The following is a 20,798-nucleotide window of genomic DNA, read 5'->3' as shown; positions in this document are numbered from 1 at the left end:
CCTATACAGAGCCCACTGCAGCCTCCATATAGGATCTTATCATAATCTCATGCTGCACTTGGCACAAGTGTGCCCACGGTAATTTAGGCCTATTAAAGGTCCAATGCTACCATTATTTTTATCTCTATATCAAATCATTTCTGGGTAACAATTAAGGTTTCAAAAATATATACTTTTTTTTTTAACAGGTGGCTTCTTAACAAAGCACTGTTGGTCTATTAACTCATTTTCTGATGTCACCAGGCAGGCCAAAACTCCATCCCAGGGCATGATCATAATTTTTCACACTTCCCGCAGTATTATTTATTACAAGCTCATAGTGGGGGGGGGGGGGGGGGATATATACACACACACGCAGTTGAAGTCGGAGGTTTACATACACTTAGGTTGGAGTCATTATAACTTGTTTTTCAACCATTCCACACATTTCTTGTTAACAAACTATAGTTTTGGCAAGTCGGTTAGGACATCTACTTTGTGCATGACACAAGTCATTTTTCCAACAATTGTTTGCAGACAGATTATTTCACTTAATTCACTATCACAATTCCAGTTGGTCAGAAGTTTACATACACTAAGTTGACTGTGCCTTTAAACAGCTTGGAAAGTTCCAGAAAATGTCATGGCTTTAGAAGGTTCTGATAGGCTAATTGACATCATTTGAGTCAATTGTGGATGTATTTCAAGGCCTACCTTCAAACTCAGTGCCTCTTTGCTTGACATCATGGGAAAATCAAAAGAAATCAGCCCAAAAAATTGTAGACCTCCACAAGTCTGGTTCATCCTAGGGAGCAATTTCCAAACGGCTGAAGGTACCACGTTCATCTGTACAAACAATAGTACGCAAGTATAAACACCATGGGATCACGCAGCCGTCATACCGCTCAGGAAAGAGACACGTTCTGGCTCCTAGAGATGGTGCAAATCAATCCCAGAACAACAGAAAAGGACCTTGTGAAGATGCTGGAGGAAACGGGTACAAAAGTATCTATATCCACAGTAAAACGAGTCCTATATTGACATAACCTGAAAGGCCGCTCAGCAAGGAAGAAGCCACTGCTCCAAAACCGCCATTAAAAAAGCCAGACTAGGGTTTGCAACTGCACATGGCGACAAAGATCGTACTTTTTGGAGAAATGTCCTCTGGTCTGATGAAACAAAAATAGAACTGTTTGGCCATAATGACCATTGTTAGATTTGGAGGAAAAAGAGGAGGCTTGCAAGCCTGAGAAGACCATCCCACCTGAAGCATGGGGGTGGCAGCATCATGTTGGGGTGCTTTGCTGCAGGAGGGACTGGTGCACTTCACAAAATAGTCAGTCAGGAAGTTAAAGCTTGGTCGCACATGGGTCTTCCAAATGGACAATGACCCCAAGCATACTTCCAAAGTTGTGGCAAAATGGCTTAAGGACAACAAGTCAAGGTATTGGAGTGGCCATCACAAAGCCCTGACCTCAATCCCATAGAACATTTGTGGGCAGAACTGAAAAAGCGTGTGCGAGCAAGGAGGCCTACAGACCTCACTCGGTTACACCAGCTCTGTCAGGCGGAATGGGCCAATATTCACCGAACTTATTATGGGAAGGTTGCGGAAGGCTGCCCAAAACATTTGACCCAAGTTAAACCATTTAAAGGAAATGCTACCAAATACTAATTGAGTATGTAAACGTCTGACCCACTGGGAATGTGATGAAAGAAATAAAAGCTGAAATAAATAGTTCTACTCTTATTCTGACATTTCACATTCTTAAATTAGTGGTGATCCTAACTGACCTAAGACAGGGAATTTTTACTAGGATTAAATGTCAGGAATTGTGAAACTGAGTTTAAATGTATTTGGCTATGGTGTATGTAAACTTCCGACTTCAACTGTATATATAACACAGATGCTTACACCCATCCGCCATTCCCGTCCACAACCAAAGCCTCCTTGAAGGTAACATTGCTCACTGTTGCCCCTAGTGGCCGGTTTCCACGTCATCTCCTGACGTTCTCAGACATGGATGGACGTCGAATACCGACTTGCATCACTAGTGACCTGCCTGGTGTGCTTTTGTTGATTTGCTGTATTTTCAAAATTGAGAGCAGGGACTCCCATGTCTATGACAACAGCATCTTTCATTTAGTTGAGAAGGACTGAGACAGCCATGCTACTGGGTTGAGAACAGAGCTGGGCTCATATGCTCAGCAGAGCCTCTCCTGTCATTACGCTGTGAGTAATGACTATCTTGTGTTGGTGGATTTCATCAGGAGATTGGATCTCTCTGCGTGCCATGTTTTCTGAGTGTTCTGTGGTGATGCAGCAGAACTCTGTAACACTGCCTTATATGGGCAGAAGAAGCAACAGTCTTACGCTCTCTCCACACCCCACACACACTTCACCCCATCCTTCGCCCTTCCACCACCAATCCTAAGAGTTCATTCAACTTCCCCTTCTTACTAAATATATTGGCTCCCTCTTTGGACAGGCTGGCAGTCTAGATAGGCCAGTTCTGGCTTTCCCTGCTCAACTATTTTTTTCCCCCCTCGGTGGATAGGAAGTATTTAGGAGACTGTGTTCTCATGCTGTTGGTAGGTTAATGACTTGGGTCATTCATTAGGCACTCAATGGAAGAAAATGGACTGACAAGGGGAAGGATTACCTGAACCAGCATTTCTTATTGGTCAAGTTTTTGTTTTCCATTGCAAAATGCTTTGCTACGATTTTCCCTAATGAAGATGACCCTGGTGTGTGTGTGTGGGTATATGTCTGCTTTGGTCAAAATGCGTTTTAACTTCTGGTGAACTTGGTCAGTTGTTGACTTTGACTAGTGACTGCCCCTTTTCTGTCTGCAGGGAACTGGTCCAATAATGAAGTTCTATGTAGGAAACCCCCTTCCCTAATAAACCCCTCCTTCTCCAATACTCTTTTCTCCTACAAAACTCCTGTCTTTCTAAAGCCTCTCCACTCTCTCCCTTATCCACCCTCCTTTCCTGTCATACCCCTTTATATACACACACACACACACACACACACACACACACACACACACACACACACACACTCTGAATGAAGCCTGTGTTTCCTTTGGCCAGAGCCCCAGTACTTCGGAGGCCTCCACATAGCAAGGCCTCACTCAGTCAGACAGCAGTCCATTAATGAATAACCAGAGACTGAGGCCCCTGTTTGTCGAACACCCATGGTGCTATACAGCTCAGTTACACCATAGTCTCTACCATCCAGGCCCAGTTTAGCTAGCAGACGCTGTGTTAAATGCTCAATTGGGTTGTCTCTGTCAGGCACAGGGGCAGTCAGGGAAGGTTGGTCACAGACACAGGGTTTGCTTTGGCAGTGCAGTCTAAAATGGAGGTCTATTGTTCACAGTCTTGTAGTCAAAGATGATGCAAGTACTTTGTACAGCACAGTGGAATCAGAAGAATGCTTAATCTGACCGTCCCCTGCGCTCTCTCTAACACAGTTTATATACTGAACAAAAATATAAATGCAAAAAAGTCAAAGATTTGACTAAGTCACAGTTCATATAAGGAAGTCATTCAATTTAAATGAATAAATTAGGCCCTAATCTATGGATTTTACAGGACTGGGAATACAGATATGCATCTGTTGGTCTCAGATAAAGTAGTGGCGTGAATCAGAAAACCAGTTGGTATCTGGTGTTACCACCATTTGCCTCATGCAGTGTGACACCTCTCCTTCACATAGTTGATCAGGCTGTTGATTGTGGCCTGTGGAATGTTGTCCCACACCCCTTCAATGGCTGTGCCAAGTTGCTGGATATCGGCGGGAACTGGAATACACTGTGGATCGTAAGCATCCCAAACAAAACTCTGGTAACACCTGTGGTGGACATTCCTGCATTCAACATGCCAATTGCACACTCCCTAAAAACTGGAGACATCTGTGGCGTTGTGTAACACAACTGCACATTTTAGGGGCTTTTTATCACCCCCAGCACAAGGTGCACCTGTGTAATGATCATGCTGTTTAATCAGCCTCTTTATATGCAACACCTGTCAGGTGGATGGATAATCTTGGCAAAGGAAAAATGCTCACTAACAGGGATGTAAACAAATTTGTGCTCAATTTTAGAGAAATAAGCTTCTTGTGCATATGGAAAATGTCTGGGTTCTTTTATTTCAGCTCATGAAACATGGGACCAACTATTCAGTGTATATATTCGTACACACCCTTCCTGTGACAGCTGTTTATAGGCTGCTACCCTGAGGAGCCTGACAGGCAGAGCTGGAATGTGGACGGGGTGGCTCGGCTCACCGACAGACGCCCTGGCCCGAGCTCTCCCCAGGCATTCCAGCACATGTGCACACGACACTGGGCCTCAACCTCAAACCTTTAGGGCAGATTTATCATTGAAACACCCCTCATATTTCCCTCCGCACTCTCCCCGTTCACCTCCCTCTGTGAGCTAGCAGAGAGAATAATCTATTTTTCACCTGTGGTTAAGACTGTTATGACACTAAGCTGACATCAGTAACACCCCCAGCATCCATCCCAACCCTTGCTCTTTTTCTCTTTCGTTCTCCCTGTAGTCCGACTGCATTTCCAACCCACTCTCAACACCGCTAAATCCCCCTCTGTTTGTATTAAAGGAGTATTATAAGTGACCCATTTTGCTGTGCGGCTAAAACATGGCTGGCACTGTAGGATGATTGCAGACAGCTGTAATTAAACTGCAAGAAAAAAAGATGGGGCGAGAGAGAGGGGGGGGGGGGTGAGTTAGAAGATGCAACGCAGCAAAGATGAGATGGAGACAGGGGCAGCGAGTTTCTTCCGTCTAGACAGCCCACCCCACAGGCTTACGATGGCAGCGTTAACCACACACCCAGAGAATAACAGACAACTTGCAGAGTTTGTTTTCCTGGACACTAGTTATTATCCAGTCACTGTTGTCAGACTGCAGCCCGGGAGCAATTTCCAACCGGCTTATGAATTTGCATACTTCCAACACATGGTAATTGTTGCCAGGGGCATTGAGCTAATTGTGATATTAGCTGCAGCGCTAGCTGGAAAGTAAGCATGCTGTGTCCTGAATATGGTATTAGCCTTTTTTTTTTTTTTACTGGTATTTGTTATGCAAATGAATGGAGGGGAGCACAATGGCTCATTATTTCATAAAAATGCATGATGTCTTTCATATCTATCAACCGTGCAGTTTATTCTATCGTTTTTTTTGGGTGAGCGTTCCCCTTTTAATCATTCCAATTGCAAATCTATGCTAAGACTTGGCCAGGGATATGGAAAGCAGCTCAGAAATTCCCAGAGAATTTGTCACGAGGACATTTTGGTGATGAGGGGTTTTAAGAAAGATGCCGTGCAATAGTTTCAAATAGGACAAACTACAGCTAGCTTCTCTGATGCAGAGGAGTCTCTAACACCCTCACTAATCGCCTTGCTACAGTTCAACAAAGCCCTTGATATGCATGTGTAGGGTTTTAGTGACGCCATCATGCCACCTACCACTACCCAGAGGTCGGCTCAGTTCATGGTAAGGAATGCGATACAGGCTGCACTTTGGTAAGCCCCTGGCATTAGTGGTTAAGTCAGCAGCCACTGGCATTTGCTGGACCCGCAATGGGCACAAGTAAAGCCAGGCCAGTGCCCATTCTGCCCAAGGCCAAAACATCCCCCTTTTATCCTGCTGCTGTCCACCGAACGCGGATACAGCGACGGCGCGTTAAATCCGACTCCTGCCCGGCCCACTGGCGCTGCCCGCTGGATTTACTTAGCTGGCAGTCGTCCCTCTCTGACGTCCCTCATCCTGCTATCTCCCTAATGCATCGTTACATCGCTTCATTGGTGTCAGAGCCCATCCAAATGCGGTAGCCGCATTGTTTGAAACACTGAGTATTGAGTTGAACTTGTGATATTGTGAAGAGATGACAAATTAGTAAATTAAGTTTAGCCATATTTCCTCCCCAAATTAGATTGATGATAATGCTCAATGTACTAGGTCCTGGTGAAACTCTACTAGCCTCTAGCTCATGGACAATAATCCAAACTTGATTCATTGATAACAAATTCTGTTTCACAAAAACCTCTTGGGCATCAAGAGTTGAAGTATGCTATAAAATATATATATATAGATAGATAGCATTGAATAATGTAGAGATCTGTAAGAATAGCTAGCAGCTCTGGTGTAGGCCTGCTCAGTTGACTGAAGGCTGCAAACTTGGCCCCTCTCCTCATGGTGCCTTTATCCTCCCTGGCCCCTCTCTTGCTCTGTGCTGGAGATATGTAACAGAAGAGAGGAGAAAAGGGAGGTGGCGGCGAACAGCCTTTCTGCCTGCAGTTAGAGCCAGAAGGACGAGGAGAGAAAAATCACTGAAGGCTTTTTGTTTGTCCTCTCTGGTTGAAGTAGGGGTCAGACCATTGGTTTGGAGGGAGAGATTGAGGGGTGCATGTGTTTCGGGGGAGGGGTGTTGGTATTAGTTCTATTGGCCGTCTGCTATCAAACTGGCCCAGCGAGTTCCACAGGATCCCCGCAAGTGATCTGTTTGTTAATTTGCCTTTTAGTCCAGTCATTTGCCAATTGACCGGACTAAAAGGCTGTTAGGCCTCATGTGTCACTCAAACAGGCCAAGGCCAAAAGGTATTGAAGGAAAGAAATTCCTCTGTAAACATAAAAATGTGTGAATAAGTAGCAAACTGAGGTTTGTGTGGAGAGTTGGGGACAAGGTGTTCTACTCTATGGTATGTGTCAATGTTAATACAGTTGAAGTTGGAAGTTTACATATACCTTAGCCAAATACATTTAAACTCAGTTTTTCATAATTCCTGACATTTAATCCTAGTAAAAAGTCCCTGTTTTAGATCAGTTTATTTTTAAGAATGTGAAATGTCAGAATAATAGTAGAGAGAATGAATTATTTCAGCTTTTATTTCTTTCATCACATTCCCAGTGGGTCAGAAGTTTACATACACTCAATTGGTATTTGGTAGCATTGCCTTTAAATTGTTTAACTTGGGTCAAATGTTTAGGTAGCCTTCCACAAGCTTCCCACAATAAGTTGGGTGAATTTTGGCCCATTCCTCCTGACAGAGCTGGTGTAACCGAGTCAGGTTTGTAGGCCTCCTTACTCGCACACGCTTTTTCAATTCTGCCCACAAATGTTCTATAGGATTGAGGTCAGGGCTTTGTGATGGCCACTCCAATACCTTGACTTGTTGTCCTTAAGCCATTTTGCCACAACTTTGGAAGTATGCTTGGGGTCATTGTCCATTTGGAAGACCCATTTGCGACCAAGCTTTAACTTCCTGACTGACGTCTTGAGATGTTGCTTCAATATATCCACATTTTCCTCCCTCATAATGCCACCTATTTTGTGAAGTGCACCAGTCTCTCCTGCAGCAAAGCACCCCCACAACATGAAGCTGCCACCCCCGTGCTTCACGGTTGGGATTGTGGTGTTCGGCTTGCGAGCATCCCCCTTTTTCCTCCAAACATAACGATGGTCATTATGGCCAAACAGTTCTATTTTTGTTTCATCAGACCAGAGGACATTTCTCCAAAAAGTACGATCTTTGTCCCCATGTGCAGTTGCAGACTGTAGTCTGGCTTTTTTATGGTGGTTTTGGAGCAGTGACTTATTCCTTGCTGAGCGGCCTTTCAGGTTATATTGATATAGGACTCGTTTTACTGTGGATATAGATACTTTCGTAATAGTTTCCTCCAGCATCTTCACAAGGTCCTTTGCTGTTGTTCTGGGATTGATTTGCACTTTTTGCACCACAGTACGTTCATCTCTAGGAGACAGAACACGTCTCCTTCCTGAGCGGTATGACGGCTGCGTGGTCCCATGGTGTGTATACTTGCGTACTATTGTTTGTACAGATGAACGTGGTACCTTCAGGTGTTCGGAAATTGCTCCCAAGGATGATCCAGACTTGTGGAGGTCTACAATTTATTTTTTGAGGTCTTGGCTGATTTATTTTGAAACAGGAAACCATGATGTCAAGCAAAGAGGCACTGAGTTTGAAGGTAGGCCTTGAAATACATCCACAGGTACACCTCCAGTTGACTCAAATGATGTCAATGATGTCAATTAGCCTATCAGAAGCTTCTAAAGCAATGACAGTATTTTCCAAGCTGTTTAAAGGCAGTCAACTTAGTGTATGTAAACTTCTGACCCACTGGAATTGTGATAGTGAAATAATCTCTGTAAACAGTTGTTGGAAAAATGATTTGTCCTAACCGACTTGCCAAAACTATAGTTTGTTAACAAGAAATTTGTGGAGTGGTTGAAAATGAGTTTTAATGACGCCAACCTAAGTGTATGTTAACTTCCGACTTCAACTGTAAGTAACTGAATAGAGTTGCTGCTTGGCCTCTATAGGTTTCTCCATCTGCTCCACTGAAGTTTCAGTCAAAAACTATTAATGATGACATCAGTCAGATGGCTTCTGCGTAAATGTTACTGCTCTCCTAGTCCCTTCCTCTTCCATTCCTCTCTACCTTCCCCCTCTTGCTTTCCCTTCCTTTTCTTCCGTTGCTCCCTTAACTTACCCTCTCTTTGTTACGCTCTCCCTCTTCTTCCCCTCCTTCCTTTTCCATCTCTTGCACCCCCCCCCCCTCTCACTCTTGCTCTCTTCTGCGTGTGCTCCTCTCTCTCGCGCTCTCTTCCTCCTCTCTTGCCAAGCCTGTTTGTTGAGCTCCAAACACAGATTTCTGCCCAGACCATCTGTTGACTGAACATATCTTAGAGCGTATCGAGGGGGTAGAGTAGTGGAAAGAGGAACAAGTGGCTAAGAAAAAAAGGAGTGAGGGAATGGGGGGGATACTGAAGAAAAATGAACTATTGTTGTTGGTGCTGGGGTAGAAGGGCAGTTGGACAGGGGGAGCTTGGAGGAGTGGGTGGGAGGGCTTGTAATAGGAAGGGGTGGTGGAAAGTAGAGTATATGAGAAAAAGCAGCAATGGGGAGAGGAGGCCACGTTGGCTTGGGAAAGCAGCCTGCCAGGGTTCGAGGTGCTCCAGCAAGGCTAATGAGCTCCAGATCCTGCTCATCCACCCCCCCCCCCCCCACCCCCCACAAATGTCCATCCACGCTCTACATTTGTTTTGCACAGTGTTGTCCATTGAGGCCTCCCAGAACCAGCGTTTGACTTTTCTTAGTAATCGCTGGCTGTCATTGTGGTCAGTATCTGGGCAGCAGAATCACAAACAAATGGGACATGTGGTCCTGGTTTTCCTGTCTCCGTCTCGGTCTGTCAATTGCAAGGCCTTACGATCTCTCCCTCACTCTCGATATATGCTGGAGGACATTTTGTTTTCTCTTATTACATGTCAAACTTTTAATAGTACTCTGACAATACAAGTTTTAATCATGCGTTGTTCTTAGTCTCTGTGATGCTCACATTGTATTACTATCAGACAGTGTGAGTGACTGTGCAATTTAGAAACAAATCTTCATGTTGGCTTCCCTGGCTGCTGCTCCTGTTTTTCCAGTAATTTCAAATTCCTCGGTGAGACCATGTGCCTCATGGTATTTCCGTTGGTTCTAAAGTTTTTAAAATGCTACTTGTCTACGACTGCATGGTTTCATGTGGCTATTCTGATAATATACTTGAGTTCTGCTACCAGTATTTGTAGTTCTATAATAAACAAACATGAAATGTCAACATTTTGGAATCTCTCTTCTCCCCATTCAGATCTGTGAGGTTGTTGACAGGACGTTGGTTTCAGTGTGTTTGTGAGCCGCTGGATCCGGTGAGTGAGACCGTTGCCGGGCCTACAAGGGATGAAACCGGATGGGGTTGCCATGGAGCCCACAGAAGCTGTAGGAGCCGAGCCCTCGGCCCAGGGGATGGCCACTGACGAGATGCCCGCCCAGCCAGCCCCTTCAACTTCCCCGTCCCCTCCATCACAGCCCGAAGACACCCAAAACACCACAGTGCAGCCTGAAAGCCATACAGCACCCCCTGCGTCCAAGGAGGCCAATGGCAAGGCAGCAGCTGATCCCAAACCCAAGGCTAAGACCGTGGGCTTGGCTAAACCACGGCCAGGCACAGCTGGCACCAAGGCCACAACGGGTCCAGCATCAGGACCCAGCACTTCTCGTCCGGGCACGGCCCCAAGTCACATGGCCAATGGAATAAAGTCCTCAGCCAGTGACCTGGCCAAGAAAGCAGCTTTGGACAAAAAGAAGACCACAGCCGGAGCACCGGCGTCAGCTGCAGCCACGAAGAGGTCCGTGGGGCCGGCCGCCGCTTCCACTGTCAGGACCCAAACTAAGGTGGCTGACAGGAAGGCTGTCGGAGTCCCCAGGTCCACCTCTGCTACCAGGCCAACCAACGCTACATGGACTGCGGCGATGGGTCCTGGCACTCCAACGAGGAGACCTCCTGCTGCTGGTCCCATTAATGGGGCCGGGGCCAGACCCAAAACCACAGGTGAGGACTATGCACACACAAACATACTGCCGAGTATTTAGTCTTGTTAATCATGTTTTGGTTAGACAGCTTTTTGTTTTCCTTTGTCCCGTGTTGAGTCTAGTTAGTTACTGTCCTATGTATTTTAGCGCTCACACAAACCCACCTGTGCTTGGCTGCAGACACATTTGCTCTCAACTCCTACTACACCAATCCTTCATCCCAGTCCTCTGTCCTCACTCCCACCCCTCATCTTCATTCCACCTTTTTCCTCCCCCATCTCTCTCTTCATGCACTTTCTCATTCGCTCTCCCTCTCCTCTAGCTTCCAGACTTGCAGCCTCAGCTGCCCCCAAGCCTTCCAGCACTTCAGCCACGGCCAAACCCGATAGGACGACGGTTTCCAAGACAACCAGGTAAGGCAGCCTATCCCGTGACTGCACCACCGCCGGGAATGCAAAGTGATTTACGGGCCAGTGACATTTGTGAACAGCACCGGGCATGCAAAGTGATTTACCGGGCAGTGACATTTGTGGCTGGCAGATGCTCATTTGAATGAACTCGAGGGGGGAAAACCCAGGCACTGTTTATAGTTTAAAAAACCTCTCCCCTCACATACACAACACACAATGCATTCACCCAAGATCTGAGGAGCCGGTTCGCTCAAAAGGCATCACTCGACAAATCAGATCAGTGAACGACTTGTTTTGCGAGGAGCTTAAATTGAGTATCGACGTAAAGTGGCCATTGTGGGTCCTGCCGGACTGTTATTGGATTAGGTTTCCCACTGTCTCAAATGGCATTCCATATTATAATTTGCACTACTGTTGACCAGAGAATTATGGGTCCTGGTCAAAGTAGTACGGTGCCATTTCGGACGCAGCCCTAGTCTACTGAGTCACACTAACAGAAATAAATAAATAGACAGAAGGGAACTCTCTCACACTGCCCCAGTCAGCACCACAGTGTTACTGAATAACATGGGTTATTGCCCCCAGGGCAAGAGTTATTCACTTTGGCTCTGGTCGCGCTCTCGCTGGGATGTTCCAGCAACTCTACGGGTGTGTCTCAGTAATGGTCTAAAGTGGCTACCATATCCCTTGGAGACAAGGTTGTTTTAGACCAGGTATTCCCAAACTGGGGTACGCGCAATGCCAATGGTGGTACGCCAAATAAAAATGTGATTCACATTTAAATATATACACTGCTCAAAAAAATAAAGGGAACACTTAAACAACACAATGTAACTCCCAAGTCAATCACACTTCTGTGAAATCAAACTGTCCACTTAGAAGGCAACACTGATTGACAATAAATTTCACATGCTGTTGTGCAAATGGAATAGACAAAAGGTGGAAATTATAGGCAATTAGTAAGACACCCCCAAAAAAGGAATGGTTCTGCAGGTGGTGACCACACACCACTTCTCAGTTCCTATGCTTCCTGGCTGATGTTTTGGTCACTTTTGAATGATGGCGGTGCTTTCACTCTAGTGGTAGCATGAGATGGAGTCTACAACCCACACAAGTGGCTCAGGTAGTGCAGCTCATCCAGGATGGCACATCAATGCGAGCTGTGGCAAGAAGGTTTGCTGTGTCTGTCAGCGTAGTGTTCAGAGCATGGAGGCGCTACCAGGAGACAGGCCAGTACATCAGGAGACGTGGAGGAGGCCGTAGGAGGGTAACAACACAGCAGCAGGACCGCTACCTCCGCCTTTGTGCAAGGAGGTGCACTGCCAGAGCCCTGCAGGTGGTGTGGTCACCACCTGCAGAACCATTCCTTTTTTGGGGGTGTCTTCCTAATTGCCTATAATTTCCACCTTTTGTCTATTCCATTTGCACAACAGCATATGAAATTTATTGTCAATCAGTGTTGCTTCCTAAGTGGACAGTTTGATTTCACAGAAGTGTGATTGACTTGGAGTTACATTGTGTTGTTTAAGTGTTCCCTTTATTTTTTTGAGCAGTGTGTATATATATATATATATATATATATATATATATATATATATATATATATATATATATATATATATATATATATATATATATATATATATATATATATATATATATATATATATATATATATATATAAATCGTTTTTTTCTTCAGAAAGTTGTCTTGCACATTTTAATTTATATTTTTTTAACGGAGCTATACATTTGAGTGAGGTTTTTTTGTCTCCTGAGTAGCCTTGTTTCACTGACAAAAATAAAATTAAACCATCTAGTGTTCAGAAAAATAACACAATGTCAAATACAGGTAGCCTAGTCAAATAATTAACATCCAATCACATTAACAGTTACACTCTCGAGGGAAACTTCACTCTTGCGCAGACATTTAGAAACAAAACATGACAATTTGAAAAATAAGCCACGGGAGATTTTTGAGCGAGAATAAAGACTGCTTTCGAGTAGTAAGACATGTATAAAAGCAACAGATACCATTAATAAGAAGGGGCTAGACGAGTCTTATATGGTGACTTACCGAGTGGCTAGGACAGGCAAGCCCCATACTATTGTGGAGGACTTTATTCTTCCTGCTGCCGCAGATCTGTCTGGGACAATGCGGGGGGAAAGGCCCCCAAAAAATATACAGACAATTCCTTCATCAAACAATACTGTTTCACGACGCATCAGTGACATGGCAGGAGATGTTTTGAAACAATTACTGCTTAGCATACAAACCAGTAAATTATATGCGTTCCAGCTGGATGAGTCAACAGACCCAGCGGGCCTGGCACAGCTCCTGGTATGTCTGTTACGTTTATGGGGGGTCAATTAAAGACATCCTCTTCTGCAAACCACTGGAAACCAGGACATGAGAGGATATTTGTAAAGTACTGAACAGCTTTGTGACAAATGGACTTCAGTGGTCAAGATGTATTAGTAACTGTACTGATGGCGCAAAGGCCATGACAGAGAGACCTAGTGGAGTGGTAACGCGCGTGCAAGCAGTTGCTCCCGATGCCACTTGGGTACACTGCAGCATCCACCGAGAGGCTCTTGCTGCCAAGAGAATGCCTGACAGCTTGAAAGACGTTTTGGACACACAGTGAAAATGGTTAACTTTGTTAAAGCAAGGCCCCTGAACTCTAGTGTATCTTCTGCATGATGCAATGATATGGGCAGCGACCATGTAACGCTTTTACAACATACAGAAGTGCGCTGGTTATCAAGGGGCAAAGTATTGACATGTTTTTTTAAATTGAGAGACAAGCTCTACTTCATCACCCTCCCGGATCCGGGATCCTCCTCATCAGAAAAGCTGACTAGCATAGCCTAGCGGGACAGGCATATCATATAATATAATTTTCATGAAATCACAAGTCCAATACAGCAAATGAAAGATAAACATCTTGTGAATCCAGCCATCATTTCCGATTTTTTTTTTTTTTTTTACAACAAACACTATGTATTTCTATTAGCTAACCACAATAGCCAAACACACAACCGCATTTATTCACCGCAAAGGTAGCTTTCACAAAAACCAGCAATAGATATAAAATTAATCACTAACCTTTGGACAACTTCATCAGATGACAGTCTTATAACATGTTATACAATACATTTGTTTTGTTCGAAAATGTGCATATTTGAGGTATAAATCATAGTTTTACATTGCAGCCACCATCAAAAATAGCACCAAAGCAGCCAGAATAATTACAGAGAGCAACGTGAAATAACTAAATACTCATCATAAAACATTTATGAAAAATACATGGTATACAGCAAATGAAAGATAAACATCTTGTGAATCCAGCAAATATTTCAGAAAAAAAAAAAGTGTTTTACAGCGAAAACACAATATAGAATTATATTAGCTTACCACAATAGCCAAACACACAAAGGCATTTATTCACCTCAAAGGTAGCTTTTGCAAAAACCAGCAATAGATATAAAATTAATCACTAACCTTTGGACAACTTCATCAGATGAGTCTTATAACATGTTATACAATACATTTATGTTTTGTTCGAAAATGTGCACATTTAGAGCTGCAAATCATGGTTATACATTGTGAATACGTAGCAACAATTGCCCAGAATGTCCGGAGATATTTTGGACACTCACCTAATCTGACCAAAGAACTCATTCATAAACTTTACATAAAAATACTTGTATGGCAAATGAAAGATACACTGGTTCTTAATGCAACCGCTGTGTTAGATTTTTTTAAAATAACTTTACCACAACATATACCTTGGGTTATTGTGAGACAGCGCTCACCAACACGGCGGAGAATAGGCATCAACATATTACACAGAAATACGAAATAACATCATAAATGTTTTCTTACTTTTGCTGAGCTTCCATCAGAATGTTGTACAAGGAGTCCTATTTCCAGAATAAATCGTTGTTTGGTTTTAGAATGTCCATTTCTTCTGTCGAATTAGCAACCTTGGCTAGCATTGTGGCGCGAACATTCCCATCTCTTGGCTCAAAGAACAGAAAATTCCAAAAGTCCCATTAAACGTTGAATAAACTGATTAAATTCGGTTGAAAAACCTACTTTATGATGTTTTTCTCATATGTATCAAATAAAATCAGAGCCGGAGATATTCGCCGTGTATACCGAACGGTTTTCAGAAGACAATGTCGAGGTCCCCCGCGCGCCGTCGAAGACAAAGAAAATACCTGTCACTCCAAAAGATCTTATTCGGCCTCAGATCAAGCTAGACACCCCATTAAACCTTCCACTGCCTGTTGACATCCAGTGGAAGGCGTATGAAGTGCATACATATCGATAAACAAAAGCCAGTTGAATAGGCAGGCCCTGAAACAGAGCCTCGGTTTCAGATTTTTCACTTCCTGTATGGAAGTTTGCTGCCAAATGAATTCTGTTTTACTCACAGATATAATTCAAACAGTTTTAGAAACTTCAGAGTGTTTTCTATCCAATAGTAATAATAATATGCATATTGTATGATCTAGAACAGAGTACGAGGCCGTTTAATTTGGGCACGATTTTTTCCAAAGTGAAAACAGCGCCCCCCTATTGACAAGAAGTTTTAAAGTTCTCTTTACTGACCATCATTTTCACTTGTCTGACCGCTTGCATGATGACGAGTTTCTCACTCGACTGGCCTATCTGGGTGATGTTTTTTCTCACCTGAATGATCGGAATCTAGGATTACAGGGACTCTCCACAACTATATTCAATGTGCAGGACAAAATTAAGGCTATGATTAAGAAGTTGGGGCTCTTTTCTGTCTGCAATAACAAGGCCACACACAATTCTTTCCATCATTATATTACACTGCTCAAAAAAATAAAGGGAACACTTAAACAACACAATGTAACTCCAAGTCAATCACACTTCTGTGAAATCAAACTGTCCACTTAGAAGGCAACACTGATTGACAATAAATTTCACATGCTGTTGTGCAAATGGAATAGACAAAAGGTGGAAATTATAGGCAATTAGCAAGACACCCCCAAAAAAGGAGTGATTCTGCAGGTGGTGATCACAGACCACTTCTCAGTTCCTATGCTTCCTGGCTGATGTTTTGGTCACTTTTGAATGCTGGCGGTGCTCTCACTCTAGTGGTAGCATGAGACGGAGTCTACAACCCACACAAGTGGCTCAGGTAGTGCAGTTCATCCAGGATGGCACATCAATGCGAGCTGTGGCAAAAAGGTTTGCTGTGTCTGTCAGCGTAGTGTCCACAGCATGGAGGCGCTACCAGGAGACAGGCCAGTACATCAGGAGACGTGGAGGAGGCCGTAGGAGGGCAACAACCCAGCAGCAGGACCGCTACCTCTGCCTTTGTGCAAGGAGGTGCACTGCCAGCGCCCCGCAAAATGACCTCCAGCAGGCCACAAATGTGCATGTGTCTGCTCAAACGGTCAGAAACAGACTCCATGAGAGTGGTATGAGGGCCCGACGTCCACAGGTGGGGGTTGTGCTTACAGCCCAACACCGTGCAGGACGTTTGGCATTTGCCAGAGAAGACCAAGATTGGCAAATTCGCCACTGGCGCCCTGTGCTCTTCACAGATGAAAGCAGGTTCACACTGAACACATGAGCACATGTGACAGACATGACAGAGTCTGGAGACAACGTGGAGAACGTTCTGCTGCCTGCAACATCCTCCGGCATGACCGGTTTGGCGATGGGTCAGTCATGGTGTGGGGTGGCATTTCTTTGTGGGGCCGCACAGCCCTCCATGTGCTCGCCAGAGGTAGCCTGACTGCCAATAGGTACCGAGATGAGATCCTCAGACCCCTTGTGAGACCATATGCTGACACATGCACATTTGTGGCCTGCTGGAGGTCATTTTGCAGGGCTCTGGCAGTGCACCTCCTTGCACAAAGGCGGAGGTAGCGGTCCTGCTGCTGGGTTGTTGCCCTCCTACGGCCTCCTCCACGTCTCCTGATGTACTGGCCTGTCTCCTGGTAGCGCCTCCATGCTGTGGACACTACGCTGACAGACACAGCAAACCTTTTTGCCACAGCTCGCATTGATGTGCCATCCTGGATGAACTGCACTACCTGAGCCACTTGTGTGGGTTGTAGACTCCGTCTCATGCTACCACTAGAGTGAGAGCACCGCCAGCATTCAAAAGTGACTAAAACATCAGCCAGGAAGCATAGGAACTGAGAAGTGGTCTGTGGTCACCACCTGCAGAACCACTCCTTTTTGGGGGGTGTCTTGCTAATTGCCTATAATTTCCACCTTTTGTCTATTCCATTTGCACAACAGCATGTGAAATTTATTGTCAATCAGTGTTGCTTCCTAAGTGGACAGTTTGATTTCACAGAAGTGTGATTGACTTGGAGTTACATTGTGTTGTTTAAGTGTTCCCTTTATTTTTTTGAGCAGTGTATTTATTTTTTTGCATGCAAATGAACTCACGCTTATGGACAATGTCAAATGTGATATAGCAAGCACCTTAGTGAGCTGGGTGAGCAATTACGCAGGTACTTTCCCGAAACGGACGACACAAACAACTGGATTCGTTATCCCTTTCATGTCCTGCCTCCAGTCCACTTACCGATATCTGAACAAGAGCTTCATTGAAATTGCAATGAGGTTCTGTGAAAATGTAATTTAATCAAAAGCCACTGCCAGATTTCTGGATAGGACTGCACTGTTAAGACACTGATTCCCTTTGCAACCACGTACCTATGTGAGAGTGGATTCTCGGCCCTCACTAGCATGAAAGCTATATACAGGCACAGACTGTGTGGGAAACGATTTAAGACTGAGACTCTCTCCCAATACAACCCAACATTGCAAAGTTGTGTGCATCCTTTCAAGCACACCCTTCTCATTAACATGTGGTGAGTTATTCACAATAAATGTAAGATGGCTAAATAAGGAGCAAAATGATTGATATTAATATTTGTGCCCTGGTCCTATAAGAGCTCTTTGTCACTTCCCACAAGTCGGGTTGTGGACAACTCACACTCATTCTTATGTTTTGTGAGTGGCAGGCTTAAAATGATGGCAAAAAAAACATTTGAGAGTGTGCTGACCCCGGTGCTAGAGGTTGTATGCAGCTGGAGGTTGAATGTTTGAAGGGGTACGGGACTATAAAAAGTTTGGGAACCACTGTTTTAGACTATTGGGATACACCCGCTATACAGTATGGCTCCACACCTAATCTCTCGTGGACAGACTACATTAATGGTACCGTAGATCTGTCATGAGACAACGGCGTGTGAGATGATGAGCAGCGTTAGTTCTAGTGCTTTGGACAAATCAAGATTTCGCAGGTGTTAGCATCTTTTGAATTTTGGGGGTGGATATTTGGCCCATAGACTTGCCTGTAACTTGCAACTTAAGAGAGGGTGGAGCTCTTTGTTAGAACGAAGACCGAAACCGATCGTCTCATTTCTCTGCGTATGGACCCAGAACTTAGTCGAGCATCTGACCAATTGCGGAAGACTTTGGTACTGGGTTAATCGCGATTACTCCACACTCAGGTCTCCACAGAACATTCTGTTCAGCTCTTAGCTTCAATTTGATCTCTCTTCTCCCACTTCCTCCCTAATACTCTGCTTTTATTATGAGGTGAAATGTTGAACTGACTCAAACCAGTTTAATCTGTTCTTCCTGAAACTGGGAACACACACCACCACCCCTTCTTTAGTTAGACTAAAGACAAGTACGAGTTGTTTCTTTCAGCTGGTGTTTTGACAGGTCTGTGTTGGACTTTAAACTGGCACTACTTAAACTTGTGGAGTAGAGAGCTAGTTTTGCCTCGGTTGGTACTTAATCTCAGCCCATTTTATTAATGCATGTGTCCTTATCCTTTGAATTATGCAGATGTGGGATGATTACAGGACTTTCCCCTGAGGGAATGACACTTGTTTGGGAACATTATGACGTCGGGCTTCTTTCCTGTGTGTGATGACTTGTCAGGTGTGTGGGGGGGGGGGGGTATTTTGTCGGATTTGTTTTAACGACATGGAGAAGTATGTCACTGTGTGTGAGTATACAGTGCGTGTTTGACAATTAGGAGCTGTGTGTGAGATCATGCTGCTTGTGTTTGACGACAGGAGAAGCAGGTTGTGTGTGTGTGTGACAGCCAGACTGTCTCTCTATCCATGCTGGGCCCTGTTCCTGCCTCCCTGGGTGAGCCAGGGCTAGTGAACAGGCCTCTCCCACCCATAGCTGTGACTGCTGCTGCCCTTCCATGAGTCTATGAGCAGGGCAGGCGGCACGGGGCTCATATTAAATGTAGCATAACATTACTGTTTCCCCACCTGCAAAAAAAATGTCAGACGGCCCATAATGCAAAACGAGATGAAAGAATGGCCTATAGTACGTCGCCCTACATTTACATTACATTTAAGTCATTTAGCAGACGCTCTTACCCCGAGCGACTTACAAATTGGTGCATTCACCTTATGATATCCAGTGGAACAACCACTTTACAATAGTGCATCTAAATCTTTTAAGGGGGGGGGGGGGGGGGTTAGAAGAATTACTTTATCCTATCCTAGGTATTCCTTAAAGAGGTGGGGTTTCGGGTGTCTCCGGAAGGTGGTGATTGACTCCGCTGACCTGGCGTCGTGAGGGAGTTTGTTCCACCATTGGGGTGCCAGAGCAGCGAACAGTTTTGACTGGGCTGAGCGGGAACTGTACTTCCTCAGAGGTAGGGAGGCGAGCAGGCCAGAGGTGGATGAACGCAGTGCCCTTGTTTGGGTGTAGGGCCTGATCAGAGCCTGAAGGTACGGAGGTGCCGTTCCCCTCACAGCTCCGTAGGCAAGCACCATGGTCTTGTAGCGGATGCGAGCTTCAACTGGAAGCCAGTGGCGAGAGCGGAGGAGCGGGGTGACGTGAGAGAACTTGGGAAGGTTGAACACCAGACGGGCTGCGGCGTTCTGGATGAGTTGTAGGGGTTTAATGGCACAGGCAGGGAGCCCAGCCAACAGCGAGTTGCAGTAATCCAGACGGGAGATGACAAGTGCCTGGATTAGGACCTGCGCCGCTTCCTGTGTGAGGCAGGGTCGTACTCTGCGAATGTTGTAGAGCATGAACCTACAGGAACGGGTCACCGCCTTGATGTTAGTTGAGAACGACAGGCTGTTGTCCAGGATCACGCCAAGGTTCTTAGCACTCTGGGAGGAGGACACAATGGAGTTGTCAACCGTGATGGCGAGATCATGGAACGGGCAGTCCTTCCCCGGGAGGAAGAGCAGCTCCGTCTTGCCGAGGTTCAGCTTGAGGTGGTGATCCGTCATCCACACTGATATGTCTGCCAGACATGCAGAGATGCGATTCGCCACCTGGTTATCAGAAGGGGGAAAGGAGAAGATTAATTGTGTGTCGTCTGCATAGCAATGATAGGCGAGACCATGTGAGGATATGACAGAGCCAAGTGACTTGGTGTATAGCGAGAATAGGAGAGGGCCTAGAACAGAGCCCTGGGGGACACCAGTGGTAAGAGCACGTGGTGCAGAGACAGATTCTCGCCACGCCACCTGGTAGGAGCGACCTGTCAGGTAGGACGCAATCCAAGCGTGGGCCGCGCCGGAGATGCCAAACTCGGAGAGGGTGGAGAGGAGGATCTGATGGTTCACAGTATCAAAGGCAGCCGATAGGTCTAGAAGGATGAGAGCAGAGGAGAGAGAGTTAGCTTTAGCAGTGCGGCCCTAGTTACACATTGGCAGAGAAATAGGGTTTCCTTAAACTATTAACTTAATCGCCCTAAGGGGTGAAATAATCAATTGTACTGGATAAGAAGCAGATATCAATATATTACAGACAAACGGGTCGCAACAAAACAGAGTGAGATTGGATGGGAGCCTCAGAACAAGGGGATTGGGTAGTTTGGCAACTGGCAAGGTGAGTTATGATATTGGATTAAAGGGAAAAGGTTGTCAACTAAGTTAGCAGATGTGCTGGTAGCTTGAGGCGTCGCAGAGCTGTTTTAACACCTGGCCTCGCGTGCCATGCTT

The 20,798-nt window shown here is 45.2% G+C and overlaps 1 protein-coding gene across 3 annotated transcripts in view; it reads left to right on the top strand.

Moving 5' to 3' along the window:
• LOC129838050 (uncharacterized) overlaps nucleotides 1-20,798 on the top strand; it is a 50,588-nt gene that overhangs the window by 10,049 nt on the left and 19,741 nt on the right. For all 3 annotated transcript variants that reach the window (XR_008756821.1, XM_055904737.1, XM_055904724.1), the window contains exons 2-3: nucleotides 9,666-10,406; nucleotides 10,710-10,800. Coding sequence is in view for 2 of the 3 variants with exons in the window: in XM_055904737.1 (XP_055760712.1) it covers nucleotides 9,755-10,406; nucleotides 10,710-10,800 (743 nt within the window). In the remaining variant the exon portion in view is untranslated. The remainder of the gene's footprint in view (nucleotides 1-9,665; nucleotides 10,407-10,709; nucleotides 10,801-20,798) is intronic.

Source organism: Salvelinus fontinalis, chromosome 3 (assembly GCF_029448725.1).
Source record: "Salvelinus fontinalis isolate EN_2023a chromosome 3, ASM2944872v1, whole genome shotgun sequence".
NCBI lineage: Eukaryota > Metazoa > Chordata > Actinopteri > Salmoniformes > Salmonidae > Salvelinus > Salvelinus fontinalis.
The sequence above is the reverse complement of the archived record's forward strand: the minus strand, read 5'-3'. Positions and strand labels throughout refer to the sequence as shown.